At 41.4% G+C, this 19,777-nt stretch overlaps 1 protein-coding gene across 1 annotated transcript; it reads right to left on the bottom strand.

Annotated features, from left to right (window-relative positions):
* Nucleotides 1–797: 797 nt before the first annotated feature.
* On the bottom strand, nucleotides 798–19,535 carry LOC131264373 (uncharacterized). Its single transcript, XM_058266675.1, has 12 exons — nucleotides 19,403–19,535; nucleotides 14,298–14,420; nucleotides 11,166–11,329; nucleotides 9,128–9,431; nucleotides 8,188–9,048; nucleotides 6,745–6,889; nucleotides 6,365–6,665; nucleotides 6,093–6,260; nucleotides 3,371–3,460; nucleotides 3,121–3,294; nucleotides 2,660–2,773; nucleotides 798–1,252 (listed from the first exon to the last, which is right to left on the bottom strand). The coding sequence occupies exons 1-12, from the start codon at nucleotides 19,533–19,535 to the stop codon at nucleotides 995–997; spliced, it is 2,835 nt and encodes a 944-aa protein (XP_058122658.1). The 3' UTR covers nucleotides 798–994.
* Nucleotides 19,536–19,777: the final 242 nt, after the last annotated feature.

The raw sequence follows: 19,777 nt of genomic DNA, 5'->3' as shown, positions 1-19,777 counted from the left end.
GTGAACGAAAAAGGAGGAATAGAAAGAAAAAGAGTGAAAGAGAAGCTCCAACAACCTTAACCTTCTAATGCATGAGTAATTAACGGAAAGTGACAAAATAAACATGAAAATTGTTATAAAATTTAACACGAAAGTTGTGCACACTTTGGGGTTGGAAGATGATCAGAGCTGGGCAAATCCGAAACAGATATTTTTTGATAATAATTAAAACGAGGTAAGTAAATGATGAATGTTAAGAGATCTATAGGAATACTTCATCAACTGCAAAAAATAATAATCTATTCTACTACATATCTTCTCATTTTACATCTATTACCAAGAACTTGATATAAAATAAAATTGTATTTTAAATATTATCCTAAAGTTGTGATGTAATGTGAATATCAGAAGAAGAGATATTGTTCGAAATCATCTGACGAAAAGCCATGAAATTGAGGATAAGATTTCTTTTTTTGTTTGTTTTACGGTACGTGCCATATTTTAGCGAATAAAATTTCTATTGTGTTAGTATTTTTGTCTGTTGGCTTTTCTCGATCTGGGATGAATGGACGAATTAATTGCAAAATGTTATGTTTTGGATGAAAAAAAATAACATGACTAGAAAGTAGCTCACAATTGCTCTTATTGTAGGACCTTTAGAATAATCTAAAAACCGAATCTATAAATAACAGTAGAAATTGAATACTTCAATTTACGTACTTACCATTTTGCATGCCCTATAATACTTCATTTAATAAAAATACCGTTCTCTGCACTTTTAGTTTTCAATGGAAACACCTGCATTTATGAGTTCATCCTTACATCTTGTACTTATGGTATGGAAGCTACAGATCGTACGCTGGTGATCGCAACCGCGACCGTGCTGATCAAACTAGCCCGCTACTTCAGGTGAAATGTATTGAACAAAAGAAATCGTACAGACTAAAACTAAACGAAACGGAAATAGGAAAACAATGATGTTTATCATTTATCGAGAATGCTTGTCGGAAGCCTGTCAGGTAGCGTCGGTTTTGGCCTGCCCATTAGCTATGCTCTGCCCATCGGCCGGGGGGACCACCGTTGCCTGGGACGGCTCGGCGGGTTCGGTCGGTGTCGGGGTGGGTGGTACCGGTGTTGACGGGCTCGCATCGGACGCTTCGACCGTGCGCTCGGGGATGTCGTTCAGCACGGGACCACGGGAAGCCTTCTTGATCATCTCCAGTTTGTAGTTTTCCTCCTCACCCTCGGTGATTGAATCGCGTTGTTCCGTTTCCTGTAAGAGGATTGTCCATAGTTTAAAACTGTTCCGACTCGGCCAAAGGAAGGAGCGTTCCGCCCGAGCGTAGAAACCGTGTACCATGGACGATGCATCCTCGTTCGAGTTTTTACTTCTCAATTTACTACACATTCCTTCATCGAATCAGATTTCATTTTCATTAGATGCAAAGCATTTCAAAGAATGCCAATTTCAAACTATTCAGAATAACCCGCTTCCTTTTAACCTCGTTTATATGTTTATCATGCAATCAACCTCCCTCACTCATGAGAATTTTAGTGAAGAAAACCTATTTAATAGCAAATCTAACATGTTGTAAATCCATGATCCAGGTCCCAGTATAGCTTAATAAATGTTGATACTAAATAACCTAAAACTGATCATCTAATACCTTTACAGCATGCAGTTTTCATGTTAGTTTAAAATCATAAATGATTCATGCTCTACATGAATGTAGGAATGTCTATAAAATTAAAAGGTGTGAATTGATTTTTTCTTTAATCAAGTAAGATCAATAAGAATAGGTTTATTTGGTTATGTTATCATAACTGACATATTCTTCTTTTCAAAAGCATATAAAACGATTATGACTCGCGTCTGGGTTTGATTCGAAAGCATATTAATTCTACAAAGTCTAATACATGGTCTAATCTAGTACGGATCTTTGACTCTCAATATATTTCCAAAGGTTCAAGGTCTTTAAACTTAAACACATGGTCGATTTTCAGCTCAATGATTAGCATTGGACATAATATCGAGCAAATTCATAAACCACATGCCCGGGTATTATTTCTTCACTTTAAAGTAATGTAAATGTTTTGATAAATTGGAAACTAAAGTTCAATCAAACTGAACAAGAACTGATTTCGATAATCGAATTGAATAAAACTTATTTCATCATTATTTTTCAAATCAGACATGTATAAAAATTAAATTCCTTATATGAATAAAGAAAGACGTTCTTAATACGTTTATACAACAGCACTTATTCAACATTTAACGTTACACAATTCGTTCATATTGTAATATTATTATAATATAAATCACTTTACGCACAACCATATAAAGGTTGAAATTCACAAGCCATATGTGGAGGGAGCCTAAAATCTAGCAAATAGTTGTTTGTCATAGTTGTCATATTTTTAACTGGCATAGCAACAACATACTAATACTGGCAGATAATTATCGAATAATTAAATTTACGCAACAGCCGCCCAACCAGCTCATTTCAATGGTCAATGTTTTATGGATGATTATCGATAAAATTACACAGAGCATTGAACCGATTGCAGCCGAAGGTCGGGCATATAAATTAGCATTCCACGAGCAAACACAAAACCCATCATGCATTATGCACTAAATAAAAAAGAGTAAAGTACGTCTCATCAGTGTGAGCAACATTACCCGTAAATAATTACGCAAATCCAGATCGCCATCCTGACTGCAGGCCTTCACCACCAGGATGCCGCTCTGATGGTGTTTTTTCCTGTGGCGCGACAGCACGGACGTCGGCAGATCCTAAACCGAACGGAACACTCGTACAACATCAGATACCCGTCAGAATGTCAAACCGTCCACCGACCGCGGACGTTCTACCCATTTCCCCCAGCCAGCTCCATCCCATCGCCCAACGAAGTGTTTCGTTGTTTTACGCTGCGGGAATCACTGAAACTGAACGCCTAGACCCTTCAAAGCCCTCGTTATGGAACACAGACTCCAAAGGCTGACAGTGAACATGATTCCTGCAGCTCTTCCTCGGTCGGTCCACAATAGAGCGTCCTTCGCACAAACCTATCCCATTTCTCTTATTTTGCTCCCAGTCCCCCCACCCTTCCTCCCGACCTTCCTCTTCTAGCCCAACTCACCTCGTCCACCACCGCACTCAGCGCCGGCTGGGAAATGTTCTTCGATTGGTTCAGACGTGGCGCACTGTCGGCACGTTTCGAGTTGAGTGACTGGTCCGAAGCCTTGCCCTCCTTGCGCAGGTGTGGGTGGGACGTCTTGTGGTTGATTTCCACCGCCGACTTCAGCAGATCGACCTGCGCGAAGAATCGAAAAACCGAACGGTTGCAATTAGGCAATCGATGTTTGTATCAGCTTAAACCGGAACCATACCTTTGACGCACTGCCACCGCCTTTCTGTACTCGCACGAACTCGATGTTGTAGCTGCTGCGACGCTTCGAGAAAACATCGTTAACGTCGCCCTGGAACGGGTGAGGGAATGAGGTTTAAAAACGTTGTTCCTCCCAACAGACGAGTAGTTTTCAACCAAAATGCAACAGTAAAGCATGTGTTTAATATAATAATATTTAGAAAAATATATAATATTATTATATTAAACAATAATATTTAAAAAAAAATTTAAACTTTTTTTTTAAATACACTTTTACATCCTCCAGAATTATTATCTTAGCATCTATTATTTCCTAGAAATGTTTAAACAAATATTACAACTTTTAGGTTGCATCTTGTTTAATCGTGCAAAATGTATCCTATTAACGGGTTTGGCTTTATAATAACACTGATGAAAGCGACAAAAATACATTATAATTTTACTTGCAAACTTTTAATTTAAATGTACCATAACACAGGATGAGGATAAAGTTATTTGAATAAAGTAATAGAAAGTGGTCATTGATGTGTCTAATGTGAATTTTACGGCTCTACAATAAGAGTTAACAGAGAAAATCGGATATGATAGTTTAACCTGTAGCAAGTGTTCAAATAAAATATTGCAACCAATGAGACATTCATAAAGTACCTCAATACGTTACTAAACGAATACTAAACATAATTAGATTCATAAATGTATTTGGCATCCGCAACTCACAAATTAATAGTTTTAGATATTTGATATTGAAATACATGATGTAACATTCAGTGCAACAATACAGAATTTTCTTGAAGTTGAAAGTACATTTAAGTAATTTTCTCAACATATTCTACTTTGTGATCTGGGTCATTTGGGTAGAAAATCTATAATGAATCTATGAAAATTGATCTAGGAAAATTCGGAATATTTTTCAAGAATGGTCTGCGAGATTCAAGTTATCCGCTTGAGGGGGGCATTTTGCCCCTATCTGCATTTTTCCACTATCGGTGCACAACCCCCCTTTTTCTTTTTCTTTTTTTCTCTCCCTAGGGGGGGTGGGGAGGGCCCTGCCACACATTCAGGGAGTATATGAAAAAAATGCATATGGAAAGATAATGATGAATCACATCATGCCATTCGTGATTTAAGTAATTATTCTCATGACAATTTAGAAATGACTTGTGAAGCACGATGAAAATACATTAAAAAAGTGTCAGTGCGATTCCACGAAAAGTGAATTCTGTTTCACTTAGTAATTTTCGAATACGTCAAAATCTATTTACTGAAAATTTAAAAATGGTTTTTGAAATTTCGAAACCACTTCACACCGGCAAGAGATAATCTTATTTTCTGTTTTTCGGTTTGCCCGCAAACTAAGTTTTAGGGAATTCAAACCGCTTACAAAGAGATTTCGATCGAAAAAAATCTTGAAAACAAAATAAAAGGAAAACAGATCTAGCAGGCTAACGAACCTTCGTCAAAGTTTTTCCAAAGACAAAGATCGAGAGACAGATTTGATTTAAAAAAATCCAATAAGTAGTCGGGTTTGCTGTTTTTCTACAGTTGAATAAGTTTCCAGGCTGCAAGCCAAATTAAATGTTATTTAGCTTATGGAAAATTTTACGTAACATTTAAAATAAATACCCAAAGTCTTCAAAGGGCAAAAAGAACCTCTCATAACTCATATCACTGGTAATTAGAACTGCTCTGCAAAATTCTCAACAAACATAGCGCAACGACACGTAGCCGAACCACGTGAGCAAACATTTTAAACTGATTTCATCATATTACCTACACGTCACCATCGTCATCTCGGCCAGAGTCGAAAAAAGCAGAAAAACCGGCCTCGTTATCGTTGTTATTCACCTTGTTATCTTACTTACTCGCAGAGGGAGATTTTTCTGCTTTGCTTTTGTTACCAAAATTTTCCACGAAAACAATCCCAAAACCGCATGGGTAATAACATGCGAACTGTCAAAACCAACGAGCTTTTTCAACAGCATAACAAAAATATAAGTAATAATAATTCACGAGCACGGTGCGCCCCCCCGCACGGTACGACACCCAACCCAACTTCTATCGGCCCGCCTAAAAGGAACAAGTTTATCAGTTCACGGCTCAGCATGATTTTCCGCACTGTGTGTGAGTTTTCTCTTTTATTTTTCCGCACATCCGGCCCCAGGAAAAGCTCGCCACGGATGACACGGGTCGCTCCGGAAGCTTCACGGGGGCGAGGGTGGGCAAGGACGTCGGCCAGTCAAGAAAAAGGACGCAGCACGCCAGGGAGAAGAAACACATTAATACTCGTTACACACCGCGGATCGGTCGCGCTCGGCTTGAAGGTAAACAGCGATAAGGGGTGTTTTAGATAAAAATAACTTCGCAAAGAGTTCTACTCCGCGCAAATCGCTGCCCGTATCCAGTTTGAGGCGGAAATCGACTTGGAACGAAATGTGACAGCAAACGTAGACGATGGGCAGAACGCCCGGTAAGAGGAAGGAATACACATAACCTTTTTTAATCAAGTTGTCGCACCCACAGTCAATCCTCTCGAGCTTAGATTCGGTGGATTGTTGTTGGTTAAAACATTTAACGAAGTTCCGTTCAGCCTGTTCGGCTAATGGAGTCGACCTGCTTCGCGTTAGGCAAACGTTTTGCCCCATCGGAAAAAAAAACTGTTGCATAACACGGCGATAACTTTACCACTCGGCACGTACTGGTGACGTCACAACTAGAGGACTTACCCTCGAGCCACGCGGTAGGGACGTGAGGCTGCCTATCTGATTGTACTTTATCATCAGCGAGAGCCGCTCCTGCGACATGGAGGTGCCCTGATCCTTCGTCTTCGGTTCGTCGCCCTCGTTGTACAGCTTCTCCGCCTCGCCCTTCTCGACCGCTTCCTCGTCCGCATCCTGTTTCCGGCCCGCCCGACCGGACAGACAAAGCAAAGACCGATCCGGCCAAGTAAATATCTTCGCCAACCCAAATTGCCAATGCGCCACAAGCGGGACCTTACCGGGTTGTCGTACTTCCTCAGCCAGATGGCGTGGATGAACTTGTACGCCAGGCCACCGGCGACCGCGACCAGACCCATGTACCGGAACGCTTCGCGCGTGCCCACCTCGGCGATCAGGAAGCCACCGAAGAAGGAACCGCTACCGCGACCCAGACTGAAGTGCGCCATACCCAGCACGCCGATCAGTGTGGCGAGCAGGCTCTTCGGAGCCAGCAGGGCACAGTAGGTGGCGGCCGCGACCCACATCAGGTGGCACGAGAGGGCTTCCATCGCCTCGAATGGAAAGCACCACCAGGCGTTCCTGGGGGAGGAAAAAGAGATACAGGGTATCCGATGAGGTGCTTAGACGGGGGTAAAGTTTGGCACAACCGTGCACCTACTCGATGAAGGAGTAGCCAACCAAACGGCAGGCGTGGGCGACGAATGCGATCACGATCAGATTTACATGTCCGACCACCTTCGTGATGCGACCAGCTCCATACAGGAACGGGATACTGCTCACTGTGCCGACAGTTATGGTGATACCTAGTTGAATAAATGTAATAACAAGACATATATGTAAATGTATTAGCGACTCTTTAAACTAGTACCACCCTGAAGTATTTCGTCTCAGACGTTTAGTTAACGAAACCCTAGAAAGAATTCGTGAATTGTTGAAGGAAACTACATGTTACCAATTAAAATCAGGACATGTCATGCAGCGCAAATATAGGTTTGAAAATACATGTTTGTTAGCAAGTCTAATACATCCTTTGCAAATTTCACGGTTGTACATTAAGATTCAACAGAGCAAACAGGGAGAACAGGAAGCAGACTAAGCCTGAAATTACGTAAGGCTTCCTTACCATAGTTAAAACTATTACAAGTGTTAACATGAAATATTGGAATAGACAATCATTCATCACGTAGCTCTATATTATGCTCAACGAATACTGAAAAGATTTGGATTCATAATTCTTGGTTATGTAGATAAAACCTATAACGTCTCATCCGGGAGCAATGTGCAACGGTAAATGTGGGGTACACTCATTCTTTCCCAACTGTTCAACCCAATTAATTTGAAGTCCCAGCTAAATTAACTCAAGGTTCCCCGTGTTTTGTACGAACTCGCACCTCACGAATGATTAATTTTCAATGTTTTATCTAGAAATAGTCTTTGCAAGAATTAAAAACATGTTCAGTTGGAAGCACATGTAACCAATTGTATAGAAATAGAAGTATTAGGGTATATGACTGCCGAGCGATTATGCCGGTTAGAAAAACAATCCATGAGCGCAGGGGCATTAAGGTTAGGCATGATCGAAGACGATCATGACTCTGCTCTAATTTGTAATCCATTTTTGCTAACAAATTATCCTATAATCTTAATTTTTGTAACAATTTGAGAAAATACATGTCATTTTTTTAGTTAGAAAAAAACCGATATTAGAAAATCGGTCAGCTGATATTAGGAGTACTTTTTTTTTTGACTGGGCCACGATGTTCTTCGCCTATAGGTTGTATCTTATCTTGCATTACCTTACGTGCAATCAATTGTAATTGTTATAATAAAATTGAAAGTAAATAAATTATTTATTGTTGATTCGACGACGAGATATTGGAGAACATATTGTATCTTTTTGAAAAACAAATTTTGAGAAATCAATTTAGACAATCAAACATTGTTAGGCCTTTCAAACATAAAAACAATATCATCAGCAATGAAATGTTTCATGTTGGAATTTACTTAATTTAGTAGTTCCCTATCCTATAGCGTAAAAAGAATCGTTATATCCATGACAGTAAAATTGTATATCCCTACAGATATTCCGTGTCATACTCACCAAGAAGATAGTTGGGAGCACCGAGCTCCTTGAGGTAGAGGAAGAGGAAGCTCTCGATGAAGCCCCAGAAGTTGCCGAGCAGGAACAGGAACCAGATGAAGATGATCACGTGCTTCAGCTTGAGCAGGTTCAGCAAGTCCTTGAACACGTTGTCGGCCGGCAGCTTCTCGCCGAGCGGCATCAGGAACACGGTGACGGACGAGATAATCAGCAGAATGTCGTACGTGTAGAACGCGGCCGAATAGTCCGTGTAGCCGAGGTCCTTCGAGAACAGATCGATCAGGATGCCGGTGATGGGCGAAAAGATCGCCATACCGATGCTCGAGAACAACCGTTCGCGTCCAAAGTCGCCGCCGTACTTCTCGATCATGGTGAGCGCGATTGGGTCCATGATGGTGACGCCCGCCGACAGCATCGTCGTCGCGAGGAACCGCAGTGCGAAATAGATCCAGAAGATCTTGTCATCGCTTTCCTTATAGTCCGGCGGACAGATGTCGGGTCCGTTCCGGCGGAACCGGCATCGCTGCACCATACAGTCGGCGGCCCACTCGGACAGTTTGAGGTTGCTGTTGAGCGACATGTTTGATGCCTGCACAAGACCCCCGCAGCGAAGGTCCTCCTCCTCCAATGCTGTCACATTGACACCTTGCTTCCAAAGCAATGCTACGCCAAAGCGCGTCTTGAAGTCCGTCACTGTTGCGTTGTCGTCGTGATCCACCTCCATGCCGAGCTGTTCGATCGGTTCGCCCAGATCTGGGTGCATATCGAGCACGATAAACGCCGAGTCACCACTGCCAGCTACCACCCAGCCTTCTTCACTTTCCTCCGACTCGTCTTCCGGCTCCTCCTTAAGTATCGGCTCTACAGAAGACAATAGAAAAAGGTTGATATCGGAAACCGTTTATGACGATCCCTTCGCCTCACAGGAGGTTCCACTTACTGTCCCTGTACGGCTCGGTAGTGCTGGGGATGGCACTACTGGTACTGGTACTGCTGCTAAGTACGTCACCCGGGGTGTGTTTGTTCTTATTCTTATTCTGCACGAACAGGTCCAGATCGTCCTTCGGATCGTTGACGGCGTCCCCGTTTGGAGTCACGACCAGCGGTATGTCCGTCGGTAGCGGTGCCTGCTCAATCAGCGGATTCTGCTCCAGCAGCAGACAGTGGTCCATGCATTGGTCGACGATGATGTCCATCTCTTCCTCTTCCGGACATTCGCGGCTAGGACAGGGGGACCACCATACCTGCGCGTACATGATGATAAATATCAACCAGCATGTTCCTTCAACTCAAAGGGTTTTTTTAAGCAAACCTTGTTTCAATTTCTAACAAAAACTATAAATATAAAGTACAACAGTTGTTCAAAACGATATAAAAGTACGTACAGTTGCTCCCAAAAGTGAAAGTAACGTGTCAATTGGCTCGTTTAGCTCCAATAATTTTGGTCTATTGTCATCGTAGCCGTAAAATTCTGAAAGCATATACTAGAGGAACGAACCAAACTATTCACGCCATAAATGTTCTATAGGGTTTAAATTCGACGACTGTGGTGACGTTTTCAACTGTTTGGAGACATTACGTAGCAGCCATTCCTACACCAAACGTGCAGTATGCTTAGTATCGTTATCCTACTGGTAAAAATGAATTGGTGGAAGTAGCCGTTTTGCTGCACTTTCTTTGACGATTAAAACATGTTTAAAAGCATCACCATCACTTCTAGCTCCGTATTTTTTATTCTCCACACCAGTTGTGGCAATGGGTGAAACATTATATAATTATGAACCCTTTATGTCATAATTACCTAAGCCTACTTGAGCCGTTTCTGGACGTTAACGGTGTAATATGACTTTAGTGAGGTTTCATTATCGTGTTTTATCAGGTAATGACTTAAAACTGTAGTAATTTGGCTATAAAAACCTCCTTTGAGGCATATTTGGAGCATCACTAGTTCCTCTATTATATGTTTGTATAATCTTAAGGCTACGGTGAGAGTTTATCAAGATAATTGGGGTTAAACGACCAAATCGACACTGTACCTACTCTTTTGGGACCAACTGTATTTATCCGGCGAAAAACATGCAAAACAATATTTGTGACCAATTGGTGTTGTACATTTAAATCTAGCATAAAATGTTACGACTTTTGTGTTGCAAGTCATACGTTTTATAGTTATTGAGATTCGATAAAATTTGAAAAATTATACTATCTGTTTATTATTATTTCTTATAATTCTCTTTTTAATTTGTTTGTTTATCCAGGATAATATGATGTCTTAATATGCAAAAACGAAAGTTTATTACTCCACACCACACATAAAGAAGATATAATAAACTAAAAACAAATATTTTAAATTCTTCCACAATTTTATCGCTCATTATTTTCTACATTTAGCAAAAACATGCAAATAAAAAAAAATCTTAGAAGTAGAAAAGAGAAAAAAATTATCACAAATTATCGGAAACAAGCTGTCTCTAAAATTAGTGTAAATACAATTCTAGCCAACCAAATATTTACATAGTTTAGACTGCTGTGAGTTTTCAGTATTTTAGAAAATAACTGGCGAATAGTTTTAATTGAATTACTGACATCTGTCAGTTCAACTCATCTTGTTCCGGATAAAACTGTACTTTTATTGCTCCATTTTTATGGCACACGGTCATGGGTCCAATGTTGTTGGAACCACTATGAACGCTGTTCGAGCTCCGCACGGTAGGTGGAGGGTAAACTAATTTCATCAGCGATGAGCGCACATCCCCCGGTTCTAACCCACCGGTGCTTTCGACCAAATCCTTCGCCCCCCAGTGCGCCGGAAAAGTTGACTTTTCACTTTCCCAACTGTCGAACGCGCATCAAGCAACAAACCCGCCGTGCGCCATCCCGCCGTGACCGACCGCTGGCTGACGAACGCCTGACAGCTTGACGAAATCAACACCCCACCATGCATGGTGATTGAATTATGAATGTGTTGTAACACTCACCTCTACATTTCCCGTGCCGGGATGTCTCATTACGTACGCATCCGGTACCTTGCCAGGTATTTCCTGCTGCGGGATGAGCATCAGCGAATGGTGGAATAATGCATTTAAAAGCAAACTCATGATGACGACCGGTTTGTAGCGTCCGAACTTGTCGACCAGGAACCCTGCCGGGAAGGGGATGTACAAGCAAAACACCAATGTTAGATGCTTTTTGGGGGGCAATCAGTGAGCCGGTGTGATTGCCCACGGCCAGTTGGCAGCAAGGAAATGGCAACTCAGGTTCAAACGATTCGATTAAGTCTTATCCAATTTTTTGGGTTCGTATGGGGTATACGATGGAGGGTTGTTTCATTGCAATATTTATAAATTTGTTGTGTTGTGCTTATGGAAAAATGACAAACAGATGTAGAAGAACATAGCTTTGATTTTTGTGTGCAGTTTTGTTGCATGGTGAATTTTAAAGATTTTCTCAGAACTTCTGTAAACTTCTATGCGATTAACATGTTTCACAATCTGCCCATGGTGACAAATCTGTTCTGCTCAAGTTTGCAAACCGAACAATTAGTTAGTTCATTTTTAACGCTAGGCGAGACGATACCTTGTTCAAAGAAAAATTATGGTCTAACATTTATAAACATTATAGAAACCGTATTACTTTTGCTTATACAAATAAAATGTCTAAAATGATAATAACCAAGTACGAGCGCTTAGTTTAATTATTGTTGTGTTGAAGAATACAAGCAGCTTTTTACGGCCAATGTTTATGTTATTCTGCTTCTTGCTATTCTCTCAAATACGTCTCAATTTGTGGCATCAAATGAATTGTTAAAAGTTATACCACTATCTTGCTGTAAACATTTCAATATTTTCAGAATGATATTTTTTATTTAAGCTTGACGACGTGTTTGAAAAAAAAAATCGATGCATCAAAGATATTGTTTTGGGAAAGTATAAAAAATTTTGTTTGCATTGAATCAAAGACTAACAATAATCAACTTATAGTCGTATTATACAAATGGAGGAGCCAGAAAACTAAACTTCTGTTATTTCAAATCGTTTTCAGGTGGTAAAATAACTTGTACTCATTGGTGGATTTACACCCATGGGAACCCTAAGCGTGTAAATGAACGGAGCCCCTAAGCAATACTGTAAAAAATATAAATTTTCGAATTATTGTTATGTTGTTCAACCAAATCAATATTAGGTATTATTTTTATCCGACAATCAAAATGTTTTGTGGTGAACTCGTCGAAGTTTGATTTTATCAATTTAGTTTTTTTCTGTTATTATTCAACTCGGATTATATACCGGACCATCTTTTCATTATTTCGTTATAGTTCTTAGCATTAATTTTTATAGGATACAGTAAAATTACCCATTATTGTAAGAATGGCCCGGTTCCAGTTTATTACCTATCGACCATCATAGAAGATTGATGAGCTCAATAGAATATTTGTTTAATTATCCAACGAACTTGGCCCTTGAAGATCCGGGGCCCCTTGCGAGCTCGGAGCCCCCCGCCGCCCCTTAGTCCGCGCACCGTTAAATCCGCCGCTGGTTGTAGGCATGAAGCGAAATTCATTTTTATTTCTTCTACCATTGCCGGAAAACATTAATACGTAGAGCTACCATCGGCAACAAATATGTTATTACAATAACCGAACCTTTAAACCTACACTTGTAGAGATTTATGAAACTATAACTTCACGGGAAGCTCATACAAGCATAGCTGTAGATAATTATGAAACATGTCGTATGATTAACTACCGGAAACACTACATAAAAGCATTGTTCAACGCCCGGTGGGTAGCGAAGCTGCCACTACCGCTGCTGTTGCTGCAATAATCGACTAAATAAATCCCCGGTACCGGACTGCCTTTACAACTAAACAACCACCCTCGTCCTGTAGCTTGGCGAAGCGTTGGCAGCTGCTTACGTTTCAATTAACAACATGTGCACCATTTTCCCCCTTATTAGTATTCGCTTAAATTATCATGCTGCTAGTGAGATTGATTAATTTATGTTATACAAAAACATAATTAATTTTACTTCCAGCGCGTCCCCTCCGAGCCACCATTTTGGCCTTTTCACTTCCATCAATTGCGGAAACACCAACCAGGTAGCGGGGAAAACCCATTTCCCTGGTTTCCCCCCACTCTTCCTAGGGATGAAGCTGCGGAACAACGTCACAAATCCGCCATCCGAAGTCCGCTTCGAACTCTCGCGGACGGGTGCCGTTGCGTCGTTGGCCCGCAGGCCACGCTGGTAGGTGGAAAATGGCGCATTCCCCACCATGTTCACACGCCCAATCCCAACGTCGACGTGCGGCTAATGATGGTAGCTTTCAATTTGTAAAGCTTTCTGGCTGATTTCACGCACTTAAGCAAGGACGTCGATGAAAATCTCGCCCGCCCATACCACCGTGTCAATATTATACACGCACATGCACAAACACACGCACACTCATCGAGGCACACGGATACTTTAAGATCAAACAAGTTCCTGTCCGCGGATGTTCAGAATTTCTTCTTGCTGTTGTATCTCACTCTCTCTCTCTCATCTCATCCCACATTCGCGAAGTAGTGGACCATCCCTTTCTTTTAATTTCTTTTATCGATCTTCTCGCCCCATCTTCTGGGCGGGAAAAAGGGGGGCCTACCTTAATGCGCTGTACTTTTCCATTCTACTCCTGGTCGGGCAAAACTTTGCGTTCCATTTTGTTTCGTTTGTTTCGGCCTGCCTGGGTGGGGGTTTGGACCGGGCTTTTCCTCCCGCCTGCCGAATAAATTGTTTTCCAATTTTCGAGTTTAATGAAAGAAAAAAGCGGAAAACTTTTCCATTTCGCCCGGCGAACCGTGGCGGACAAATCAGCCCACAGAACCGAAACCGAAACAAAACGCCGCACAGCCAGCCCGTCGGGCCGAGCTGTTATCGGTAAAATATAAATTTATTCCAAGCGCCAAGTTCGCCAAATCGCGGCCCGGAGCGAGACGCGCCAAGGATTGGAGTGCGAGAGTGTTTTCTTATCTCGATTTCGACCGTGCGTTGGACGATAAGATGCTGGGGTGGGAGGTTCGATGACGTCGTCGGATATGGAGGTGTCGTCCCAAACCCCTCGTGGCAAACGCTTACCGGTGATCGGTGGACTCAGGAAGGTCGTGAACGGGAGTGCCAAGTAGATGATTGCAATTTCCTCCACCGTCAGCCCGGTGCTCTGCATGTGGATCGTCAGGTACGGCAGCAGGGACGAGGTAGCTGCGGACGAAGTGGGAGAAAAACATGGTGAGCAAAGTTATTGGATGTTATTGTTTGAAAAATTCGCCACAGAAAATCCCGCCGGTAATTTCCATACATTTTTCTTCCATTCTAGCTACACGCAACACGCATTGACGGCTGGGTGGAAAATATTCTGCAAATTATATGTTTGACCTATGACCTCCACGAGACAGGGTAGCGTAAAACATGTGACAGAGTAAAACCTGTTTTCTTTCACAGGATACTTTTTTTTACATTCTTTCTCATTTTGAATGAAGTTACAAAGCATACATAAGCATATTGTTCAAGAACACGATGTACCCTTATGAGACAATACAAGGTGAGAAATGTGTTTAATGACATTGATATTTATTGACTGCTATCAATACACAATGGATCCTCATGGATCATGGTATAAATTTTAAATTAATAAATATTAAATTCACTGCGTATGTAAATCAAGCAGCAAGCTTTTCGCCTAATTTTGTTAGTAGTTGGCGTAAAACATACACTGTTTTACAAAAGAGATTAAAACGCAAGAATCTTAATTTGTTGATTTTGTAATAGGAATAGACAAATATTTATGAAAGACATGCAACTTATGAAAAATGAAAAAGGATCTAAACAATTTAAAAACAACGGTAAAGACGTTACAAACAGTAGCGCTTCAATCAATTGTTCTCAGTGTTATCAATCAAAACTGTTTTTCTCAGTTTTATCCCCGTACTAATTGAGCAACAACATGTTCTTAAAAAGAATAGATAGGATGATAACTGAAGCAAACTGCTTCTTTATCCTAGCTTGCAAGCAGTATGTTTCAGTTTAGTATGTTTTAATTTTCTTTTTGTAGCTTCTGCTTCCAACTTAAGCTGTTGAAGATCAATAAGATTCCATGACACTGATATACACCCATTTGCTTCAACGCGATGGCTGAGAAGAAGGACGAGAGTGACGAATTATTACAATACTGTTTAAAAAATCGAATCGCGAGGCTCTTTTCAGTATTTTGTTTTATACACATCATTTTATGGCCTTATTATACTTCTTTCCGGGGGTCCGCGACAGCCGAGCGGTAGCGCCGGTTAGAACATCGGCCCATGAGCGCCGGGGCTCACCACCTCGACGGCGTGGGTTCGAATCCCAACCGAGACCGGACCCTCCCCTGTACGAGAGGACTGACTATCCACGTACAACAGGGAAACAAGTCTCGTAAGCCCTTAACGGGCAGCCATGACCAAGAGGTCGTTACGCCAAGAAGAAGAAGAAGAAGATACTTCTTTACCGATCTGTCGAACAAAGGACATTCAGCATCTCTTTCATTTTTATTCTTTCCACCGTCGTCTTTGGTTTTAAGTTATGGTTTTATTTCTTTTTATTTATATTTTGGTCAAGTTTTTCGACATCTTACAAAGTTGGCAAGTTTTCCAACATCCATTTGTTGTGGATAAGTGCACAATGACGTAGTTTCGCCGAATTTCAAATCTCAAGGACAGCCAAAGGCATTTTTTATCTGGATTCTTCGTGAAAAGAATCATTTTATCTATCCACCAAATAACCGAAGCAAGAGTAGTACTGTCATTTGATTTGATTTGTTTATTTATTTCTCTCCCTGTCGTTGAAATTTGTAGCTCCCTCTGGCTAGGACAAATTGTTGAATCACACTTAAAACACACTGACATGTTTCCAACTTTGAACATCCCAAAGCTTTAATTACAATCGGAGAACGTTATTTTAACTGCAGTGAAATCAAATCAACCCCCAGCGGGGCAGAGAGTAGCCCCAGCAGGCAAACCCTATTCCAGGAAGCACTTTCACGACGGAACTGTTTTGATGAGCCCAATCAAAATGCTCCTATCGGTCAGATTTGCCTCCACGAGGGCGAAAAGCGCCGTTCAAACCGGCGAAGTCGCCGTTAAGCTCGAGTCAGGCAAATTAATTTACGACACTCGCCGACTGTCGTAAACGTTTTTATGTGCCGCAAGCGGTGTGTCATTTGCTTGAAGAGTCGCTCCCGGTCCCGTGCCGAACCGGTGGGCAAGTTCGAGGTGATCTATCCGCTTCCGTGCCCCAATCCGTTGTAGCTCCAGTTTCTGCATTCCACGTCGACCCAGCTCTCCGGCCATGAAGCTCACCGGGGACAGGCGCCGGCTCAATAGAACATATGTAGCGACACACTGCGAAACAGGAAAGTTCATAATTCAATTTCGCACTGGGACTCGTTCCAGCCCCTCCCACTCCGCAATACTCCACCCTTGCCCGCTACGTAAAGTATGCTACAGTTTCAAAGGATGCAGGCCACGTCTCGAGCCCTTCGGTTTCCTGTTCCGCCGCAATCGACAGCTTCAAGGAGAGTTGTCCAAGCGCTCCAAAACGGCCCGGCTCCTACGTACGACCGAACGACTTTGGAACCCGAGAACGGAAACCTCTCGAGCCCGACATCACCGGCATACCGGCCTCAATGGCACTCCGGGGAGTGTCTGGAGTTCTGCGGTGCACCGAGCGCCCATTCGTCATCGTCCGAGCGCATGCCAGGGTTCAGCATTAGGAATAGCAGATGCATTTTAACAGTGACATTGCCATGCCCACACTCACACCCCTTCCTTCGGTCGTGTTGCATGAAATTGAAACGAAAACGTTATGAATAGAAATAGGTTTTTGAAACATCATTTTGTATTTATACCTTCGACCAGGGGAGCCATGCCGAGCCAAAGGGAGGGACGCGAGACGAATTTGCCGGAGCATGAGTATCATGTAAATTCGATGACTTTTGACCCGACACTCCGGGACCGTATCCGCACGGTCCGGGAACCCAATCCGTCCGCCCGTTTTTCGCAAACCGAACTGGCACTCGTTCGTTTCGTCCGTGATCCATTTTTCACCACCGGATCACAACCATCGGAGCGGAATGCTGTTCCTGCTGGAGCTGGAGTGGCCGGTTGACTGGTGCCCGGCAAAGAAGTCCGGCCCGAAACATGGCTTACGGACGATACGGAATACGGAACAAGTTGATAAATTCGACTGTCCACTCTCGACGATGGAAACAGGGGGACGGGAGAGGGGGGAGGGGTTTGAATAAGCGTGTGGAGGTAATCGAAAAGAACTTTCCGGTAAAGACACCCGAAGCACTACATGGCTCCGATACATTGGGGCAAATAGCCAATATGCAATTGCAGTTCGGTAGGCTGCCTTGTTGATTATTGTGCATGTCCAGTGAAACTCGAGCGTCAAATCTGAATCCTTATTGAACGCTGCTATGGTTACATGTCTCGTCGGGAAAATTTGTTGCGCTTTACAAATAGCGTACCTTTTTACGGAATAATATAGCGACAAATTGGGAGAAGGGGTTTCGGTTTTGTAACTCCACAAGCAAAAGAGGCCTATTCTGCAAACCGTCAATCATAAAACTACTGTTTGCATAATCAAACCAACCAACCAAATACATTTCACACCAGATCCGCTCCAAGCTACAATGTTATGAAGATACAATGTACAATAAAAGCTACAGCAGTCATATTCTGTAGAATAGGCACTGGTAAAATGTTATGAGGTTTGATATTCAAACAGAGAAGATAAGATAGAAGGCAATCTTTGTTTACCTTACACGGGTAGACCTCACTGCTATTTTTACATTACGCTTAAAGGCAACTAAGTTTTAGAGGAAAAGGTAATTTGATTGGGGGTACAAGGAAATGTAAAAGTAAATTTGCTGTGTTTTGCCGTTTTTCACCTGTTATAGGCTATTTTGAATTTGTGCATAAGTTTCTTCGAAGAGAATGAAATGCTACATAAAGTTTTTAGAAATTCAGTGGCAGGTTCAAACATCGTGAACTGATTCTACAAAGTAGTTCGAAAGTAGTAAATTCGAGTAAATCTCATCTTATCGAACAATTATTGCTATTTGAAATAGCTATTTCATATTGAAAATATTGAATTGTAAATCTGCCCGTAATTGTAATTGATCTTCTCCAATTGCGATGATGTTAGCTATTACACACACACAGTACACACACACATACGCACACAGTTTTAGAATATTTCGACTATAACAATATTACATGAGCACTTTAAGGTATCTACGTACAAATTATTTGAAATGATTTTATGTTAAAAAGTATTTTTAGCACAATATGCCTTGTTGAACTTTTTGTAAATCTATTTTAATTTGTTTTTGTTGGATTCATCTTGATGCTTCCAAATATACTCACACAACGCATGTATTTTGTTTATGATCATGATTTTACTAACTATTTACCTAACACTTTTTTATGTACAATAAACCACAATTTAAAATACTTGCATCTTGAAATGTCCGCTGGGTACATGGGCAGAGGCGGATAAAGGCTTCAAGCAGCTTTAATTTGAAGCCGTTTTAGTGACTCACACACACTATATTCACCATATATTTTTCATTTTAAAATAAAATGTCAATTAATATTTAAAAAAAAACATTTATTTTTTTATTTATCTGCAGTTTACTTCAATGTTATTTTAAACAAATAGTTTTTTATTTCGCTTATTTTATGTGATACCAACAACAATTATCGAAGAGAATCCATGATATCCCTTTTAACAAAAAAGATTAACCAGTTAATAATTCTTTTACTCTAAGAAAATAGCTGTTCACTCGTTTCAGAGCTGGAATTTATTTTTTTATTAATGCTTGATGCTTAAAATGCTTAAAAATGAAAACATAATACAGTTTTAAGCACTATCTCTATGTTTTGATATTTACAGCTTATCTATACATGTCTATTATACTCAAACTATTCTACGAATAGTCCTCTTTCTTATGAAATCAAATCACAAATCTTTTCATTTGAACCCCAACAAAAACGCAAGAAGGCGACGTTTCGTGACGTTTTCTTCAAAACTAAATTCTGATAGTTTAGTTGCATTATCCTCACATTTTCATATTCGTGATTTTAGCGAAACCACAATCCCACGATTCCTTAATCCAACAAACACAATAAATCACTACTTACCACCGTACATCACAAACAGCGTTATCTTCAACATGATCAGGTTCGGGTTGATACCGTGGCGCTGGCAGAACTTCTCCCACCGGGTTGGATCAGTCAGCAGCTCCACGGGGTTGGTGCCATTTTCTTCTGCCATTTTTGGCGGCTTTTCACTGTCGGCGGACGCCATTCGCGCCAACCAACGCCCTGCGCACGTCACTCAAGCACTGAACTTCGCGGGAGTTACCCTCGCGGATCGTCGAACGAGTTCACGCCTTTCTTCCCTAAGTTCCGCGGATAACCACTGTAACACACTGTAAAAATAACAAAAAAGCGAAGGTCAATGCAAATTCCGGTCTATTTGGTTTCACGAAGCAGCCACAATGCGTTTCGAACGGT

The sequence above is a fragment of the Anopheles coustani genome, chromosome 2 (genome assembly GCF_943734705.1).
Source record: "Anopheles coustani chromosome 2, idAnoCousDA_361_x.2, whole genome shotgun sequence".
NCBI lineage: Eukaryota > Metazoa > Arthropoda > Insecta > Diptera > Culicidae > Anopheles > Anopheles coustani.
The sequence above is the reverse complement of the archived record's forward strand: the minus strand, read 5'-3'. Positions and strand labels throughout refer to the sequence as shown.

Excerpts from the sequence above, each read along its gene's own strand:
- LOC131264373 (XM_058266675.1), bottom strand. The coding sequence starts at position 19,535 with ATGGCAGAAGAAAATGGCACCAACCCCGTGGAGCTGCTGACTGATCCA. Across the intron at positions 9,049-9,127 it reads TACCGAGCCGTACAGGGACA|AGCCGATACTTAAGGAGGAG; the intron begins GTAAGTGGAACC and ends TGTCTTCTGTAG. Across the intron at positions 1,253-2,659 it reads ATTTGCGTAATTATTTACGG|GAAACGGAACAACGCGATTC; the intron begins GTAATGTTGCTC and ends ATCCTCTTACAG.